This window comes from Pan paniscus, chromosome 2, assembly GCF_029289425.2.
Source record: "Pan paniscus chromosome 2, NHGRI_mPanPan1-v2.0_pri, whole genome shotgun sequence".
Classification (NCBI taxonomy): domain Eukaryota; kingdom Metazoa; phylum Chordata; class Mammalia; order Primates; family Hominidae; genus Pan; species Pan paniscus.
This window is the reverse complement of record NC_085926.1, coordinates 109,843,527-109,861,607: the sequence shown is the minus strand read 5'-3', so window position 1 is coordinate 109,861,607 and position 18,081 is coordinate 109,843,527. Positions and strand designations below refer to the sequence as shown.

The 18,081-nt window shown below is 42.8% G+C and overlaps 1 protein-coding gene across 5 annotated transcripts in view; it reads right to left on the bottom strand.

The window, feature by feature from the left end:
* PHLDB2 (pleckstrin homology like domain family B member 2) overlaps positions 1 to 17,261 on the bottom strand; it is a 131,510-nt gene extending 114,249 nt beyond the window's left edge. For 2 of the 5 annotated variants that reach the window (XM_034957072.4, XM_063602891.1), the window contains exon 1: positions 16,203 to 17,216. In XM_034957072.4, coding sequence (XP_034812963.2) covers positions 16,203 to 16,347 — 145 coding nt within the window. In that variant the 5' untranslated portion in view covers positions 16,348 to 17,216. Of the gene's footprint in view, positions 1 to 2,573; positions 2,708 to 16,202 lie in introns of those variants that run through there. The other 3 variants (XM_063602890.1, XM_055110270.3, XM_063602892.1) reach the window with 3 other exon arrangements.
* Between the last annotated feature and the right edge of the window lie 820 nt (positions 17,262 to 18,081).

The following is an 18,081-nucleotide window of genomic DNA, read 5'->3' as shown; positions in this document are numbered from 1 at the left end:
AGGAGACCGGGTGTGGTGGCTCATGCCTGTAATCCCAGTACTTTGGGAGGCCAAGGCAGGTGGATCATCTGAGGTTAAGAGTTTGAGACCAGCCCGACCAACATGGCAAAATCCTGTCACTACTAAAAATAGAAAAATTAGCCAGGTGTGGTGGCAGGCGCCTGTAATCCCAGCTACTCGGGAGGCTGAGGCAGGAAAATGGCTTGAACCAAGGAGGCAGAAGTTGTAGTGAGCCGAGGTAACTTCTCCAATGAACTCCAGAGTCAACCCTTGCTTATAGATCTCAAAATGGAGCTTTGAAGAAAATAGTGAAAACCAGAGATTGGTTAATCACTTTGGCTTATTTTTTCCTCTCTTGCATACACAACAAACACACATGGTAAATAAAACGTTTCTGGAAAGGTTGTTAACGAGTTTCAGCTTGGTCACAGTTATTGAACGGAGGAGTAAGCAAGCTCTCAGTCCAATTTCCTAAGTATCTTTTCCTCCCCTTTTCACACAGGGATCCAGGCGACACTCGTGGCAGACGATCTCAACACCAAAAGAACAGCAGCTGCCAGCTGCATAAAACAGATTGAGGCCTGCAAATTGACTGAAATGATGACTACTCTTAACCAGACATCTCATTTTTCCACTTCTGACAGGCTGAGATCTGCAAACCTCTGGGTCTCAAGAGATGAAGGCTACATTAGCCAACTAAGACGACAAACTCAACTCTTCCTTGTCATTAAATAATTTGCCAGTTATAAATGGTTTGGTAACTTTACAGAATTTAAGTACATGTAATGTTTAAATTTCCCCATTAAATGTAAGAGGCAAAGAAAATCCTTTTAAATAACTAAGCAGAGGATATGAAAGGGGAGCCAAGAATAGACAGAACTGTTACTTTTCAAAGAACCTTCGCTCTTTATCCAAACAAATATTTACACAATTGAAGGCAACGGCAAGAGAGATATAGCCATTCTGTTAAAATAGTGGGCAACTCTAACGGTTTATTTATCCCAAATCCGACAGTTCTGTTGCTAACCTACCAGGAACCAAGAATTCAAGTGTTCACAGGGCAAAAGTTTAACCTTCTGAAACTGTGGACCTCATTTAGATCTCTCCCAGCCGAATTCAAACGTTAGAATCCCAGAGACATATCTCGAACGCCCAAATTAAACCAAACTAGGAAGCTTAAAATTACACGTCCAATACTTGAAAACCTACATCTGTAACTTACACGTTCATATTACGAAGGGAAATGTGGCTGACAAATATTTACACTAAAAAGACTCCACATTTTTATGCCTCGTCTAGTTACACTCCCAGCTGTGCCTGGCTATGACTAGTTGTGCATTCTAGAGCTCTTTAGAGCTACTTCAGAGTTGCAGGATAAAGATTTCTAGGGAAGAGGGCAGGGCCAGGCGCCCGGAGGATTTCCAGCCACGGGTAGTTTACCGAGAGAAAAAGCTGCGGGCGTCGCTCCCTCTTTTACATAAGAAAGGTAAGTGAGGAACCGCGAAGCAGTTTGACTTCTCAAGCTCTTTCAAACAGGAAACCCCAACCCTGGGAGGGACAGCCTGTCAGCCTTTTAATTTCCTGGTGGTGGCGGGAGTTAGCCAGGTCCTCCGCGCTTTAATAAGTGATGACTGCTAGGGCTAAGTTATTAAGCGAACCAGCAAACAATTCAGCTGCGCCTCCGCCGCGCAGGGAGCTGGAGAAACAGAGGGTTAAAATACTCCCCAAGCCTTCCAGCTGCTATCTCTAGGGGTGCCGAGACGGCCACACTGTAAACTTTCAGTGGGGGGTCAAAGGCCAAATCGGAATCAGCCGCTTTTGGCGGTTAAAGCTCGTAGGTTCACTCTTGAAAGAAAGTGGAACTAGAAGCGCAGCTAGCCAAATATTTGCGGGGAGGGAGTCTTCTCTGAATCCCGCGCCCTACACCATCCACCAGCGGACCTTCTCTTTCTCAGGGAGCTATCCCAAGGATCCCCATCCCTCTCTCCATGTGCATTCCAGAGTTGCTGGAAAAAGCTGCCCCCAGTTCCCCCACATTCTGCCTGTTTCCTACAATCACTCTGGAAGCATCTTCCCTACCAGACACTCCCTCCCCGGGATCCCCTCAACCGGAGATCTACCCAGCCCCCCGAGAGTCATGCACAACGGGGTTCGCCACCCCCACCCACCCAGCCAGCTGCGCAGCCTGGGCACTGCCGACCCCAGCCCGGGCTTTTGTCCCTACAGCCTGTAAAGAAGCAAAGAAACTCTGTGTCCCCGGAGCGCACTCACCGTCTCATCTTTCCTCCAAACCGCCGCTCTACGCTGGCGCCGCCGCCCTAGCGCCTAGCCTTTGCCCCCGCCCACCCTGTCTCCCTCCGTGAGCCCGCCGGCCCCTCCTGACTCGCGGTGAGCAGTCAGCGCGCCCCTCCTCGGCCCGGGCAGCCACTGCCTCCTCTCCGCCCCCAACCCTCCGCAGCGCAACCGGCGGCAACCAACTCGGCTGCGGGGGAGGCAGCGTCCCCGGGACGCACTCCTGGCACACGGAGTCGGCACCACCCCCTCCTCCCGGGCGACCACCGCCGCCTCCTCACCTGGCCATTGGTGCGGCCCGTTCCCGGCGGCGAGAGAAGGCAGGCGCGCTCCTTGCGCCACGCCACACCGTCGGGCCCCCGTCGGGTCCCCCTCGGGCCGCAATGGTGGGCTCCGCGCGGCTGGGTCCGGCACTCTTGACCCCCTTTGTAACCACCGCGGCGGGCACCCAGGGAGTTCGAGCAACGAAGTTGGTGACCTGCCCCGCTCCCAGGCAGTTTGCTGTTGGGGCTTTCACGGCTGCTGGAAGGGCATGGCTGTTTGCCCCATCATTGGGCGCCAGCTTCTCAAAGCTACGTTCACAGCAACGCAGTAGGGACTTTCGTGGCAGGCTTTTTTTAAGAGCTGAAAGAAGGGCGGGAGGGTTTACGTCCTCGGGTGATGATTTCCTCACCAGACAGCGAAGTATCTATTGGGAAACTCCAGGTGACCGCACCTCCTTCCGACAGTTCGCCCCGGGGCAAGTTTACCAGCTGCGTCAGAAAGCAGGTTTGCAAAATCCTTGGAGAACGGCCTGAGCTAAGGACTGGGGTCAGGAGGGTTTTAAACTCATTCTGATTTTCTTGCAATCATATCTCTTGAAAGTTTTAATATTTTCCCCAATATTTTTATGAGTTGCTATATCCAATGAAAACAATGCTGATGTAGACGTCCACCAGCCAATGCTTTATTGGAAGTCAACGAATGAGACCGAGGGTGGCCCATAATCAATCTCGGCACGCGGGAATGTGAACCTCTTCCAAGGTCTGGGCGAGTCCCTAGAGTTACGCAGATGAAGGACATTGGCCCTCGAGAATCTCACACCAGCAAAGAAGAGCACAACGAAGCGCAAACTACTTATGATCATTGTGGCTTTGGGCAAGTTGTTGTAGCTCCCAGCAACAATTTCTTCACCTAGAGTGCAGCAATAAATGATACTGGTGCTGCAGGGCAGCTAATAAGCTTCTGAATAATATATGCAAAGTACTTGGCACCATGAGCAGAACTCAGTATACCGTCACTGAAGAAATAGCTTATTTAATGATTACACTTTTCATATGTGCAAGTAAAAGTTTGACTTTTAGGGAGAGCCTCACCTACGGAATGTCTTGTTTAAATTTCTTTTTTAATTATACTTTAAGTTCTGGGATACATGTGCAGAACGTGCAGGTTTGTTACACAGGTATACATGTGCCATGGTGGTTTGCAGCACCCATCAACCCTTCATCTAGGTTTTAAGCTCCGCATGCATTAGTTATTTGTCCTAATGCTCTCCCTCCCCTTGTCCCCCACCCCCCAACAGGCCTCAGGGTGTGATGTTCCCCTCCCTGTGTCCATATGTTCTCATTGTTCAACTCCCACTTATGATGAGAACATGCAGTGTTTGGTTTTCTGTTCCTGTGTTAGTTTGCTGAGAATGATGGTTTCCAGCATCATCCATGTCCCCGCAAAGGACATGAATTCATTCTTTTTTATGGCTGCATGGTATTCCATGGTGTATATGTGCCACATTTTCTTTATCATTGATGGGCATTTGGGTTGGTTCCAAGTCTTTGTTATTGTGAACAGTGCTGCAATAAACATACGTTTGTATGTGTCTTTATAGTAGAATGATTTATAATTCTTTGGGTATATACCCAGTAATGGGATTGCTGGGTCAAATGGTATTTCTAGTTCTAGATCCCTGAGGAATCACCACACTGTCTTCCACAATGGTTGAACTAACTTATACTCCCACCAACAGTGTAAAAGCGTTCCCATTTCTCCACATCCTCTGCAGCATCTGTTGTTTCCTGACTTTTTAATGATTGCCATTCTAACTGGCGTGAGATGGTATCTCATTGTGGTTTTGATTTGCATTTCTGTAATGACTAGTGATGATGAGCTTTTTTTCATATGTTTGTTAGGAATGCCTGGTTTTTTAGAGGAATTCTTTTCCCTGTCCTGAGTTTTTGCCCTGCAGAAGCATACATACACTGATCAATCCAACAGTTAAACAGTTAAGTGCTCCAGCAATGTTCTTTTCTCACCCACGTCATCTCTTTCCTCCTCTTTTTTGGATCATCCCCATAAACATACAATCATTTTATTTCCATTACCTTGGAATTTTTTTTTCTTTTCTTTTCTTTTCTTTTTTTTTTTTTTTTGAGACAGGGCCTCACTTTGTCACCCAGGTTGGAGTGCAATGGCGCAGTCATAGCTCACTGCAGCCTTAACCTCCTGGGCTCAAGTGATCCTCCCACTTCAGCCTCCTGAATAGCTGGGACCACAGGTGCAGACCACCATGCCCAGCTAATATTGAATTTTTTGCAGAGATGGGGTTTCACCACATTGCCCAGACTGTTCTTGAACTCCTGGGCTCAAGTGATCTGTCTGCCTCCGCCACCCTAAGTGTTGGGATGACAGGTGTGAGCCACTGTGCCCAGCCTCCTACTTCCCCTTTATCACTCACTTAGCCCCTGCCACAGTGGCCTCGTAGACTAGATTCCTAGGTAAATACGTTCTATCTCAGGGCCTTTGTTCTAATTGCCCTCTCTGCCTATAATTCCCTCCTCCCAAGTATCTGCATGGTTCACTCCCTCACTTCCTTCAAGACCCTGTTCAATGTCACCGTGTTGCTCAGGCCTGCTCTGACCACTCTACTTAAAAGTTTAAAATGTGTTTTCCATACTACTTAAATTTACTTTTTGACAAAGTCACCACATTCTACTATATTGTAAAATGTACTTTTTAAATTATGTTTATTGTCTGTCTCTCCTCACTAGAATGTAAGGCAGGCAGGCAGAGAGTTTTGCCTGTTCTCTCCAGTGCTATATCCCTAGTGTGCCTACAAGGATGCCGGACATGTAAATGGTGCTCAAGAATAAATGATGGCTTTGACCCAAAGCACTGTGTTGCAAACATTTCCTTGCCTCGAGCAATGCCAGAAATACACTTGACTACACAGACATCTTAGAGACAACTTTTCTCCCTTCAGGTCTAAGGAGAATGTGCACCAACACAGCACATTTAGAATGGCCATAATTAGATTGCCAATATTTATGTCTAAGAAAAAAATAGCTAAATTTATTGAGAGCAATAATTACTATTGTATATGTATCCGGTATTCTTCCAAATATAGGACAATATTAGTTGATGCGGTGAGAGTTACTGTTTGTTACTACTCCCATTTTATAAGTAAAAAAGGAATTACAGAGAAGTCAGTTGTCACTCAGGTAGTAAGTTGGTAGAGGCAGAATTTGAGCACTTGTTCTTGAGTTCATTGTCTTTAATGCTACCTTCTACCTCTTTTCTAAGTATGAATGTTACTAGGGGATATTTCTGTATAATGAATAATTCCAAATTACTAGACAAAAAGTAATCCTCACTGGCCTCCCTTCACTGCCTTGTTTTATCTGCTAGCATCTCTATCTCTTATGATAGCCAAGCTCCTAGAAGGCAAAGGGAGTCATTTTATTCATATTTGTATGAATCATACTCCAAGACTTATACATGGAAGGGACTCAAAAAGTAGTCATTGAATGTGACTTTTTCAAGTGACTAAACCCAGCAAAGTTTCCCATTCCTGATGAGTTAGAGTGGTTTTCAATAGCTTTCATAAGGCCATAGCAGCCTGAAGATAGACGAGACCACCCTGAAGGTGCAAGTCTTAAATTAGATAAATTCAGTCCAGGCTCAGTGGCTCACGCCTGTAATCCCAGCACCTTGGGAGCCGAGGTAGCAGGATTGCTTGAGATTAGAAGTTCCAGAGCAGCCTGGCCAACATGGCAAAACCCGTCTCTACTAAAAATACAAAAATATTAGCCGGGCATGGTGGTGCACCATCTGTAGTCCCAGCTACTCAGGAGGCTGAGGTGGGAGAATCACCTGAGAATTCGAGGCTGGGTGATCCATGATCGCACCACTGCACTCCAGCCTGGGTGACAGAGTGAGAGCTTGTCACCAAAAAAAAAAAAAAAAAAAAAGACAAATGCAGACCTCAACATCTATAGAAAGCACTCAATAAAGTGCAACTGTTATTGTTATTATTATATTACCAGACTTTCTTTTAGTAATGGTGATGGAAAGAAAGAAGAAAGAAAGAAAGGAAAGAAAAGAAGGAAGGAAGGAAGGAAAAAGAGGGAAGCACGGGAGGGGGAGAGAGAGAAAGAGAAAGAAAGGAAGGAAGGAAGGAAGAAAGAGAGAGTCTTTCTACCTTTTCTATTTCCTGGGTTCTTTATAATAAAGTTTTCTATTTAATCACAGACCAGAGTCCTGCCTGCACTCTGCCATTCCTTATCACTAGAGATATTGTGTTGTAAACTAAACAGCAGACCTTTCTTGTTTGCCTCTCCAGGATCTGTAGTGGTTACAGTCCCTGATCTTACTTTCCTGTGTCCTTCACCCTCTCAGGTGGGGAACCTTAAAGTGTTGCACAGTGTTGAGGCTAAAGCAACTCTATCTTGGATGCTAATCTGCCATGCTGACTTTTTTTTTCTTTTTACCCTAATTCCATGGAAGATTACCTGTTGACTTCTGATTAACCCGAGTTCTGGGAATTACTCTAAGATTTGTACTTTATCTACTGTTACCTTAAATCCTGCCCTTGGGTCAAAACAACCTTGACCATAAATCCTGCCCATGGGTAGATTCACATAGCATTCTTGCCTCTCCCCAAGGGGTCGACTTCAATTCTCCTACACATTCTTTTCCTTTAGTTTATGTGTCTTGACTCTGGGAGTGACAGCGTGGAGATGCACCATCTTTTTTCGCAGCCACTGGGGACATGGCTTCTGTTCATAAGTCTCTATTAAATGTTTCTTTCTGAGAAACTGGACTTGTCAGCCTCTTTCTTTGGCTTTTCAGCTTCTGTGGTCTTTGGGAGTAGGTTTGTACCTACCTGTTCACTTTGAAACACATACAGTGATATTATGAATTATTTATGTTATTCCATTTGTAATTATTTTTGCTATTGTTCTCTTTTATTAGAAAAGATCGGTTGGATTTGATTAACTTTTTATGTCCTGAATCTGTATATTTGCTCCTTTCTCTGCAATGATAGCCTAACAAATCTTTGTAGCTATTAACTCATTTCAATCTTACTGCAGTTTAACTCATGGAACAATTGTTTGTGCTGAAGTTCGCTTTAATATTATGATGATTTAATGAATCAAGAAGTTCCTACTTGCAAAGTGCAGTGGAAAAATCATTGACTGTGAAGTCAGGCAGAACTGGGTTTTAAGCCCTGATTCAGCCCCTTTGCTAGCTAATATGGTTTGGCTCTGTGTCCCAAACCAAATCTCACCTGGAATTGTAATTCTCATAATCCCCAAGTGTCAAGGGTGGGACCAGGTGGAGGTAATTGGATCTTGGGGGCAGTTTCCCCCATGCTGTTCTCATGATAGTGAGTTCTCATGAGATCTGATGGTTTTGTAAGTGTCTGGCATTTCCCCTTCTTGCATTCATTCTGTCCTGCTGCCCTGTGAAGAAAGTGTCTGCTTCTCCTTTGCCTTTTGCCATGATTGTAAGCTTCCTGAGGCCTCCCCAGCAATGTGAAACTGTGAGTCAATTAAACCTCTTTCCTTTATAAGTTACCCAGTCTCAGGTATTTCTTTATAGGAGTGTGAGAACGGACTAATACAATAGCCAAGTAATTTGAGTGCATTATTTATCTTCACTGAGAAGCAAACTTCTATTCTGAAAAGTAAGAACTATTTTTTTTTTTTTGGAGATGGAGTCTTGCTCTTGTTGCTCAGGCTGGAGTGCAATGGCACGATCTTGGCTCACAACCTCTGCCTACTGGGTTTAAGCGATTCTCCTGCCTCAGCCTCTGGAGTAGCTGGGATTACAGGCATGCACCACCATGCCTGGCTAATTTTGTATTTTTAGAAGAGATGGGATTTCACCATGTTGGTCAGGCTGGTCTTGAACTCTCGACCTCAGTTGATCCACCCACCTCGGCCTTCCAAAGTGTGGGATTACAGGTGTGAGCCACCGCACCTGGCTGAACTCACATTTTATGAGCCAGTGTGTTAATGTAGGTACCATTCCTTGCACAGAGGACAGACAGCATAAAAAGAATACCCAGCAGAGTCGTTTCCAACCACATTTGCCTTTCTGGAACTATTGATAATGATGTTGACCATTGAGTTATACACTGACTGTCCTATATAAGTTCAGTTCCAATTTACACACTCTTTTTAGTACTTAGATAAATTTTCTCTCTAAAAAATGAATGTACTTTCATTTCTTAGAAAAGTCATCTTCATCTATTTTCACATTGGATCTGCAACTGTTGTTAAGGGAAACTATGTAACCCAGTGTTTCTCTTTGTATCCTTGTTGCCAGGAAGCCCAGAGTCAAGCTTACCATTAAATTTTTGTGTAACGGTAATAAAGACTTTGCTTTCCTCTCCTTTTTAAAATGTTGATGTATTTTTATTCCAATAACCTTATTGAATATTTGGTTTTTACTATACATTCTCTAATATATATTTAAATAGATGAAGTATAAATAACATATTAATCAAATTAATACCAGAACGTTAACCAAAACCTCCTAGGGGCATAAAAAGGGAAACACCTAATTTTTGTCTCCTCAAGTTTAATGATTATCCCCATGTGCTGGTTTATCTTTAAACAATTACAAGGTAGGTTCTCTAATTATGAGAAAAATGTAAATCTATTTGGAACATCTGATTAATTTCTGCATTAAACGTTCTCCTTCTGCCCTACCCCCAATCTTTTCTGTGAGTCTGTATTGTAATCAGGCAGGAAAAGGATGGTGTGTGTGTATGTGTGTGTGTGTGTGTGTGTGTCTTTTAGATTAACCTATCCCAGCTGTGTTATCTGGCTCACTTTTCTTATCACTTGAGGACCCTGAATTGGTCTACTTTGCCTGCGTAGTGGGCTTAAAACAAGGAGTTTCTCTGTATCTTATCTGCTTATCATGGAAAGAAGAAACCAACACCTTAACAGCAGTATTCCTTGATACTGAAGAGAACTCAGCTTCTCTTCTCTCTATTGGTTTTCTTTGTTTTTCCTTTCATCTGACTTTCATCATCCCTCCAGTTATACCATACCTTGATTTCAAATTTGTCCTTAATGTTATACATAAAGATAATTATATTATGTATAAAGATAATTATACATAAGGATTATTATAATATATAATCCTTATGTATAATATTAATTTATGTATATATAATATATGTGTATTATATATGATCTTTACATATAACATAATTATATATATAATATATATTTTACATATATATGGAGAGAGAGAGAGCAAGAGAGAGAAAGCAAGAGAGAGAGGGAGAATGCCACCTTGGGCATCTACCCAATTTGGATAGATGTCCAAATTGATGTGTCAGATATACACAGACTTCAGCACACGGGAGAATTCTGACAACTGAGAGCAGGGGCCAGGATTCAGAACATGAGGAATGTTAAAGGCAAATTTACGAAGCACCTACTCTGTTTTATACTGCCTAGCATATAACTGTAATATGATAATGTAATATATACTAAAAAACAATGATACAGAAGAGTTCAGGTGAAGGGGTATTTGTGTCCAATGAGTCCAACAGGGAAGACAACATATGTGAGTTTCATATTGAAAAAAAAAAGTTGGGGGGCCTTCTAGGCAGAGGAAAGACCATGAGCAATGTAGGAGGACAGTAAAGCCAAGGCAGGTTTGGGAAAGAGTGAGTAATACAGCCACCTGAGCTGGGGAGGGAGGAGTAGGAGATAAGATCTAGGGTGCTGGGGCCAGATTTGAGGAAAGGGGAAAGATGGGGCTTTGAATTTTAGGCTTCGCATCGAATACCATTTTAATTATGTCATTTCCTTACTCTAAACTTGCACTGGCTCCTTGCTGCGGGACAACAGGAAGAGCCAGCGGCTATGTAGGAAGTGGAACAACATGATTATATAGGCATAGGGTGAAAAAGAAATATGAGCTCCAGCCACAACATTTAAAGACTTTAATAAAGCCGCACTCTACTTCCTGTATTAAACAAGGTGTCAGTCTCAAGTCGAGGCTGCTCAACTGCGAACTGCGTATTCATTAGGGCCACAATTAAGATATTAAATCTCTCCGTCCACTCCTGACTGCCCTTTTTCTTTTTCAGAGTTATGATTACTCTGTAGTCACAGATCCTAAAATGCTCACAGAAATACACATGAGCAGGCCCATTTTGGCTGTTGGGTCACTGATGGACTAGAAATTCAGTGACAACATTCCGATTAACTGGCTGGGTCTGCAGGGGCTCAGAGCTACTTGCCAGACCATTTTTAATGTTCCACTTGATGGGGGCAATGTCATTGCTTCTCTCAGGAGAATCGCAAAGAACACTAGTAAAAACCTTTTTTTTTTTTTAAGACGGAATCTCGCTCTATCACCCAGGCTGGAGTGCAGTGGCGTGATCTCGGCTCACTGCAAGCTCTGCCTCCCGGGTTCATGCCATTCTCCTGCCTCAGCCTCCCAAGTAGCTGGGACTACAGGTCACCACCACCACACCCAGCTAATTTTTTGTATTTTTAGTAGAGACGGGGTTTCACTGTGTTAGCCAGGTTGGTCTCCATCTCCTGACCTCGTGATCCGCCTGACTTGGCCTCCCAAAGTGCTGGGATTACAGGCGTGAGCCACCACGCCTGGCCAAAAACATTATTTTATAGCACTCAACTCTGACTAGAGATTTATGTTAGTGCTCAATAAATTCTAAATGGTTGTTTGAAGCATTTATTTCTGAGATACAGATAGTGATGTTATGACTAGTATAGTTCTTTTATTTATTTATGTATTGACTTTAAAGACAAGGTCTTGTTCTGTTGCCCAGGCTGGAGTATAGTGGCGTAATCATAGATCATTGTAACTTGAAACCTGGACTCAAGCCATCCTCGTGCCTCAGCCTTCCAAGTAACTAGGACTACAAGTGCATGCCACCACACCCAGATTTTAAAAATTTTTTGTAGAGATGGGATCTTGCTACGTTGCCCAGGCTGGTCTTAAGCTCCGGGGGTCAAGTGATCCTCCTGCTTCATCTTAGTATGGTTATTTTAGTCTCATTTGAATTTATGACTATCCTCAAAAACCAAGAATTTCTTTTTAAATTTTTTAAAATTTCAACAGCTTTTTAGGTACAAGTAGTTTTTTTATTACACGAATGAATTATATAGTGATGAATTTTGATATTTTAGTGCACCCATCATGCAAGTAGTGTACATTTACCTAATGTGCAGTTTTTTATCCCTAGCCCTGCCCCCCTCACCTTCTCCCTTTGAGTTTCTAAAGTCCATTATGTCACTCTGTATACCTTTGTGTACCCATAGCTTAACTCCCACTTATAAGTGAGAACATACGGTTTTCAGTTTTCCACCCCTGTTATTTCACTTAGAATAATGGCCTCCAGCGGCTGGGTGCGGTGGCTTACGCCTGTAATCCTAGCACTTGGGGAGGCCGAGGTGGGTGGATCACGAGGTCAGGAGATCGAGACCATCCTGGCTAACATGGTGAAACCCTGTCTCTACTAAAAATACAAAAAATTAGCTGGGTGTGGTGGCGGGCGCCTGTAGTCCCAGCTACTCGGGGGGCTGAGGCAGGAGAATGGCGTGAACCCGGGAGGCCGAGCTTGCAGTGAGCCGAGATCGCTCCACTGCACTCTAGCCTGGGTGACAGAGCGAGACTCCGTCCCCAAAAAAAAAAAAAAAAAAAGAATAATGGCCTCCAGCTCCATATAAGTTGCTGGAAAAGACATTATTTCATGCTTTTTAATGGCTGAATAGTATTCCATGGTGTATCTATACCACATTTTCTTTATTCACTCATTAGTTGATAGGCACTTAGGTTGGTTCCACATCTTTGCAATTGTGAACTGCACTGCTATAAAATATATGTGCAAGTGTCTATTTTGTATAATGACAAGAACTAAGAATTTCTGAGTTACAAATATTCCTAAAGAAGATTATCAAAATTCACTTGCTGTGCTGTTCAAATGGAAAACAAAAGAAGCTCTATTTAAAAGGTCATTCTCTTAATGGTAATTTCCAGAGCTTGATTCCTACGGTATTAGTATTATATTTACAAGACTGACATAAGAATTTTCAGAACTTTGGCCTGGCACAGTGGCTCATGCCTGGAATCCCAGCGCTTTGGGAGGCCAAGGTGGAAGGATCATTTGAGCCCAGGAGTTTGAGACCAGCCTAGACAACATAGCAAAACCCCTTCTCTAAAAAATTTTTTTCAATTATCCAGGCATGGTGTCTGGGGCCTATAGTCTTACCTACTCTGGAGACTGAGGCAGGAGGATCACTTGAGCCCAAGAATTCAAGGCTGCAGTGAGCTATGATTCCATCACTGCATTCCAGCCTAGGCAATAGAGTGAGACCATATCAAAAAAACAAACAAACAAAAAAGAAACAAACTCCAGAACTTTAACATGGGTATATGGATTCACTGTATCTTCAATGTTAATATTAAAGTTAGCTTTATAAAAGGCTTGGCAACCCATCAATTCACAAGAGGAAAGTTTCATATACAGTCGGGCATTGCTTGAGGCTAGGGCTATGTTCTGAGAAATGCGTTGTTAGGTAATTTTGTCATTATGCAAACATCATAGAGTCCACTTACACAAACCTAGGTGGCATAGTCTATTACACACCCAGTCTATATGGCATAGCCATAAGAATGGCATAGCCTATTCCTAGGCTACAAGCCTATATAGCATGCTACTGTACTGAATACTGTAGGCAACTGTAATATAATGGTAAATATTTGTGTATCTAAACATCTCAACACAGAAAAGGTAAGGTGTTGTGCTACTGTACCACTGTCACCAGATGATAAGACATTTTTCCACTCCATTATAATCTTGCAGGGCCACTGTTGTACATGTGGTCCCTCACTGATTGAAACATTATGCAGTGCATGACTGTATATGTCTAAAGGGAGTATTTTTCTCCCCACACCCCAAGTCTGTTGGCAGAGCTTTCTGGGGGTCTTCCTCTGTTTCTTCAACAAAAATCCCAGATAAGGTCTGAGATCCCTCAACACTTGGAGTGCTGTTTGGGGGGGTCAAAGCACCAAAGCACTTATGCTTTTTACTCCTCTAGCCTGCTGAGCATTGATGAGCAATGTAATCAAGACAAGCTCTGATGTGGTTTATTGTTTTCCTGTTGCAAAAGCTAGTTTTGTCCTGCAGAAGTTATCAAAGTGACTATCCAGGTGGAAAACTCCTTACACAGGCAGTTTTGAAGGATCCCTAGTGGCAGGTGGCGGGGGGTAACCTTACCCTTGATGAATAATTCACTGGTAATTAGTTCTCAAAGGAAAGTTTTATCTCTCATGGGCTATTAGCATTTTATGATAGATTCTCAATTACTTTGTTGAATGCTTTGATCCTACTGGAAATATCAGTCCTTTGTTTTTCATTCCAACTTCCACAATCCTCAGTACAAGAAAGAAGGAAGGTTTAGGAATGTACACGGGGGAAGGTGAGGGTCGCATACTGTCTACCTACACAGAGGTATCCTTTGGGCACAGCAGACGTAACATGTCCTAATCATTACATCATTATCACCTTCCCTCACGTGCACCCCTCAGCCCTCCTTCTTGATTGTAGTCTACAATTAAGTAAAGGACACCCTCTTAGATCCAGTCATCCAACTCCCTTATCTGGGAAACTTCTTCAGTCCCTCAAGTCCTCCTCAACCCCTATTACCAATACATTGCCAAATCATATAATTTTTACCTCTTAAATATCTGTCAATAGTACTTTTCATCCCCTTGCCTTCATTTACTACCTGGTATTTCCCCACTTTTAGAGAGAGCCAGGAATAAGTCAAGGGGAGATGGAACCTCATTAGGCCCAGGGCTAAAGGGACATTGGGTGTGCAGTAAGTAAGGCTCTCCCAAGGAAATGGAAGATGCAGAGCCTAAAGAAAAAGCTAAGATCCACATTTTGGAAAGAGGGTCTGGAAGTATCAAATCCAAGACTGTGCATTTGGCCATGAGAGGGGATGGGGTATAGGGCAGTTGCTGAGTAATATTCAGTATTTAAAGCTTCCACTTATGGCAGGATGTGATGGCCAGGTGAGATGGGATTGGAGGATATTGGAATTGTAATAGGCTCCTAAATCAAGCCTCAATAACAGTACTTAAAATTTTAAGTTTTTTTATTAGTCTTTTTTTCCCCTAATCTCCTGCACACAATTCTAAGCTGTATGAGGACCGGGGATCTTTCTATCTTGTTCATTGTCATATCTCCAGTGCGTCTCTCAGAACTTCATACATGACAGACACTATTAAATATTTGTTGAATAATTACATAAATTGGTCTTTACCGAAACTCTAATCTCATCACTCCAATGCTTAGAATTCTTCAATAACTTCTCAAAGCCTTTAGGATAAAATAAATCTGGAATCCTCAGATTAGCATGAAAACAAATAAACAAAAAAAATGTCATTTGGTTTCTCCACGTTATTTTCCCACCTAATAGCTTGTCATTTCCTTCCTCCTCTTCCTGCAAGGAGGGAGCATTCCAGTCACAGTAAACTGCCTGCAGTTATTCACATGAGTCACATTCATGTATCTCTTTCCTCATAATCACAATTCACCTAGCAATAGTTGCTTCAGAAATCACCCTCTCCAGAAAGTCCAAAACCATGACTGGTTTTGGTTAGATGTCAAAATATTTCACATCGTCATATTGCAATGTTTCTGTTTTATTTTCCATGTCTGCTCGAGATAAACACTCCCTACAGATTGCAGAATTCCCAGCCAGCCCCCACAATAGAGCAACTGAGTAAGACAATTGCTTAAAATCTCTCTTTGTCTCTCCTTCTCTGTGTGTGTGTGTATGTGTGTGCGGGTGTGTGTGTATGTGTGTTCTATTGGTTCTGTTTCTCTGGAGAGCCCTAACACAGGTTTTTCTATTTTAACTTCTTGTGTCTAGAACTTAGCACAATGAGTAAATGAAAAATTAAATCTAGTTTGGAATTGCCCTCCCTTAATACAAGAAGACTTTGCAGTACAGAGCTGGTCAGCTGGTCAGAAGGAAATACTAATGAGATTGGCTGAAACTAGGTAACCAAGCTTATCCCTCAGCCTTCTGGTTACTTGATCATCTGAGGCATAATAAAAAATAATGAGGAATATATACACTTTATAAGCCTATTTATTCTGTTTGAGTGCCAGGGAAACCCTTTGCAAAGATTTCATCCAGAACCACAAACCCTGTGAATTGGGAGTAGTCGTATTGGAGCCTCCTCCCTCCTCAGATAAGTCAATATCAGCTACTCTGCTGGAGTCTAAAGGCTTGGTGTCTTTCTCTATACATCCCATCCCACCCTTTCTTGTGCAGGCTTTGATTTCTGAATGACTGATGAGTCACTGGGAAAGACCTCCACACTAGCTGCTTGGGTCTTCCCATCCTTCAGCATCTGGACTAAATAAAACCTCAGCATATGTCTTCAGTGAAGTAAGATATGGTGGCCTGTGAACAAGCAGGTGACCAAAGTTCTGGGCAAGGATTGCCAGCCTCAGGCTCTCTTCCCCAGTGATTGCTGGACTCCTGGGTATATGCTTGAAAATGCCAGCTCATTCCCAATATGTATGATGGAGTAAGAACTTGTAAATATGTACTGAAAACCTCTGACAATAAAGTTCTCACCGAAATGTTGCACATCACCAACTCCATCTTCCTTGGGCACCTCTCTCTTGGTATCCTCCTCCTCCATCAGGATCTTCTGCTGAATCTCAAAGGATAAACTGGGATCAGTGCCAGCCTGCACACAGCAAGAAAAGAGAGGTACCATGATTGGAAAGCTGAATTGACCTCTGAAAACTCAAGGTCAACAGAACTTCATCTGTTGAACTCAGATGTTTAACATCCGGGGAAACTAACTACTGCTGAAGTTGAAAAACAGACATCCTGGATCACTCTGTTATTCCACTGCTATCTTCCCTGTAAAACAACAGAACTTCGCCACCACCAGCACCACTGACAACAAAAGCACACTTTTATCTAGAATAGACAAATCTGGCAAACAAGTAATGGACAATGCTTAAACCAATAGAGGAACCAGTTTCTTAGCATAGTTATTTCTTCTTGGGCATGTTGCTGCTTATTTTCTATTTTTCATCCCCTGCTTTTTATTTACCAGCCACCCTGTTAGGTACTTTGTCTTTACTATTTCTTCTACTTTTTACAAATCCCATAGTTTTTTTTTTTTTTTTTTTGAGACAGAGTCTTGCTCTGTCACCCAGGCTGGAGTGCAGTGGCGTGATCTTGGCTCACTGCAACCTCCACCTCCCGGATTCAAGCAATTCTCCTGCGTCAGCCTCCTGAGTAGGTGGGATTACAGGCATGTGCCACCAGGCCTGGCTAATTTTTTTGTATTTTTAGTAGAGACGGGGTTTCACCATATTGGCCAGGCTGGTCTCGAACTCCTGACCTTGTAATCCACCCACCTCAACCTTCCAAAGTGCTGGGATTACAGGCATGAGCCACTGCTCCTGGCACAAATTCTATATTATAGGGAAAGAAACCAGTGTCCTTGTTCTCAAGAGCTTCCCAAAGAGTTCCTGACTTTAAGTCCGGATTCCTGCAGCTGACATATCTGATATTCTCTGTAGACACAGGGGAGCCCTAGAAGATAACCTGGTCCCACTATCATGTAAGTAAGGGCTCCCATTTGTTGTACACCTAGTAATGCCAAATATTGTCCCACTTGATTCTCACAATGTCTCTAAGACTAAGTGCTGTCATTTTTTTCTTTAACAAATGAGGAGCCAGAGACTGAAGAGGAATAATTAGAGAGTTATCAAAAGTCACATAACCAGTGATGTACATTACCTAATAAGGGGACAATCACCATCTCCTATTCAAATGCTAAAACATACCAGGTTTTGTTTATATTGCTCTTGGTATATTAAGGAGAATGAACCTTAATGGTGGCAGAATTGGAGGTAGAAAGATAAGTTAGAGGTCTATACAATAATTCAGGGGAGAGATGCTAAGAAACTAAACTAAAGGCATTTGTGTACAATAGTGAGATGCAGACTGTATGATATACCTGAGAGGTACAATGCATCAAGCCAACATGATTTATTGATTCTAGAAGGTGCGTACAGGGGAGAGAGAGTTTGATTTGGGTAAGTGACGGATGATGGTGCCATTATCTACAAACGGAAATATTGAAAGTAGAACAGATGTGGGGTGAGGAGGGGAATTTAATTCTGGACATGTTGAATTGAAATATATCTGTAGGGCATCCAAGTGAAGTGCAGGGTAGAGAACAAGATTAGAGATGTATATTTGGAGGATGCAGATCAAGACAAGTTTGTTTTTGTTTTTTTTCAAAATGGGAGGGAGCAAGGCAAACTGTCTCATAGGCTGAGAGAGATGTTAAAGATCTAGGAAACAGAGAGATTAAGTGACAGAGGAATGTCCTGGGAGAATAGAGAGAGGATGAGGTCAAGAATCCAGCTGGAGTGTTGGTCTTGACTAGAATAAGCTCTTTTTATCTCAAGAGCATGGGTAGTGAAAG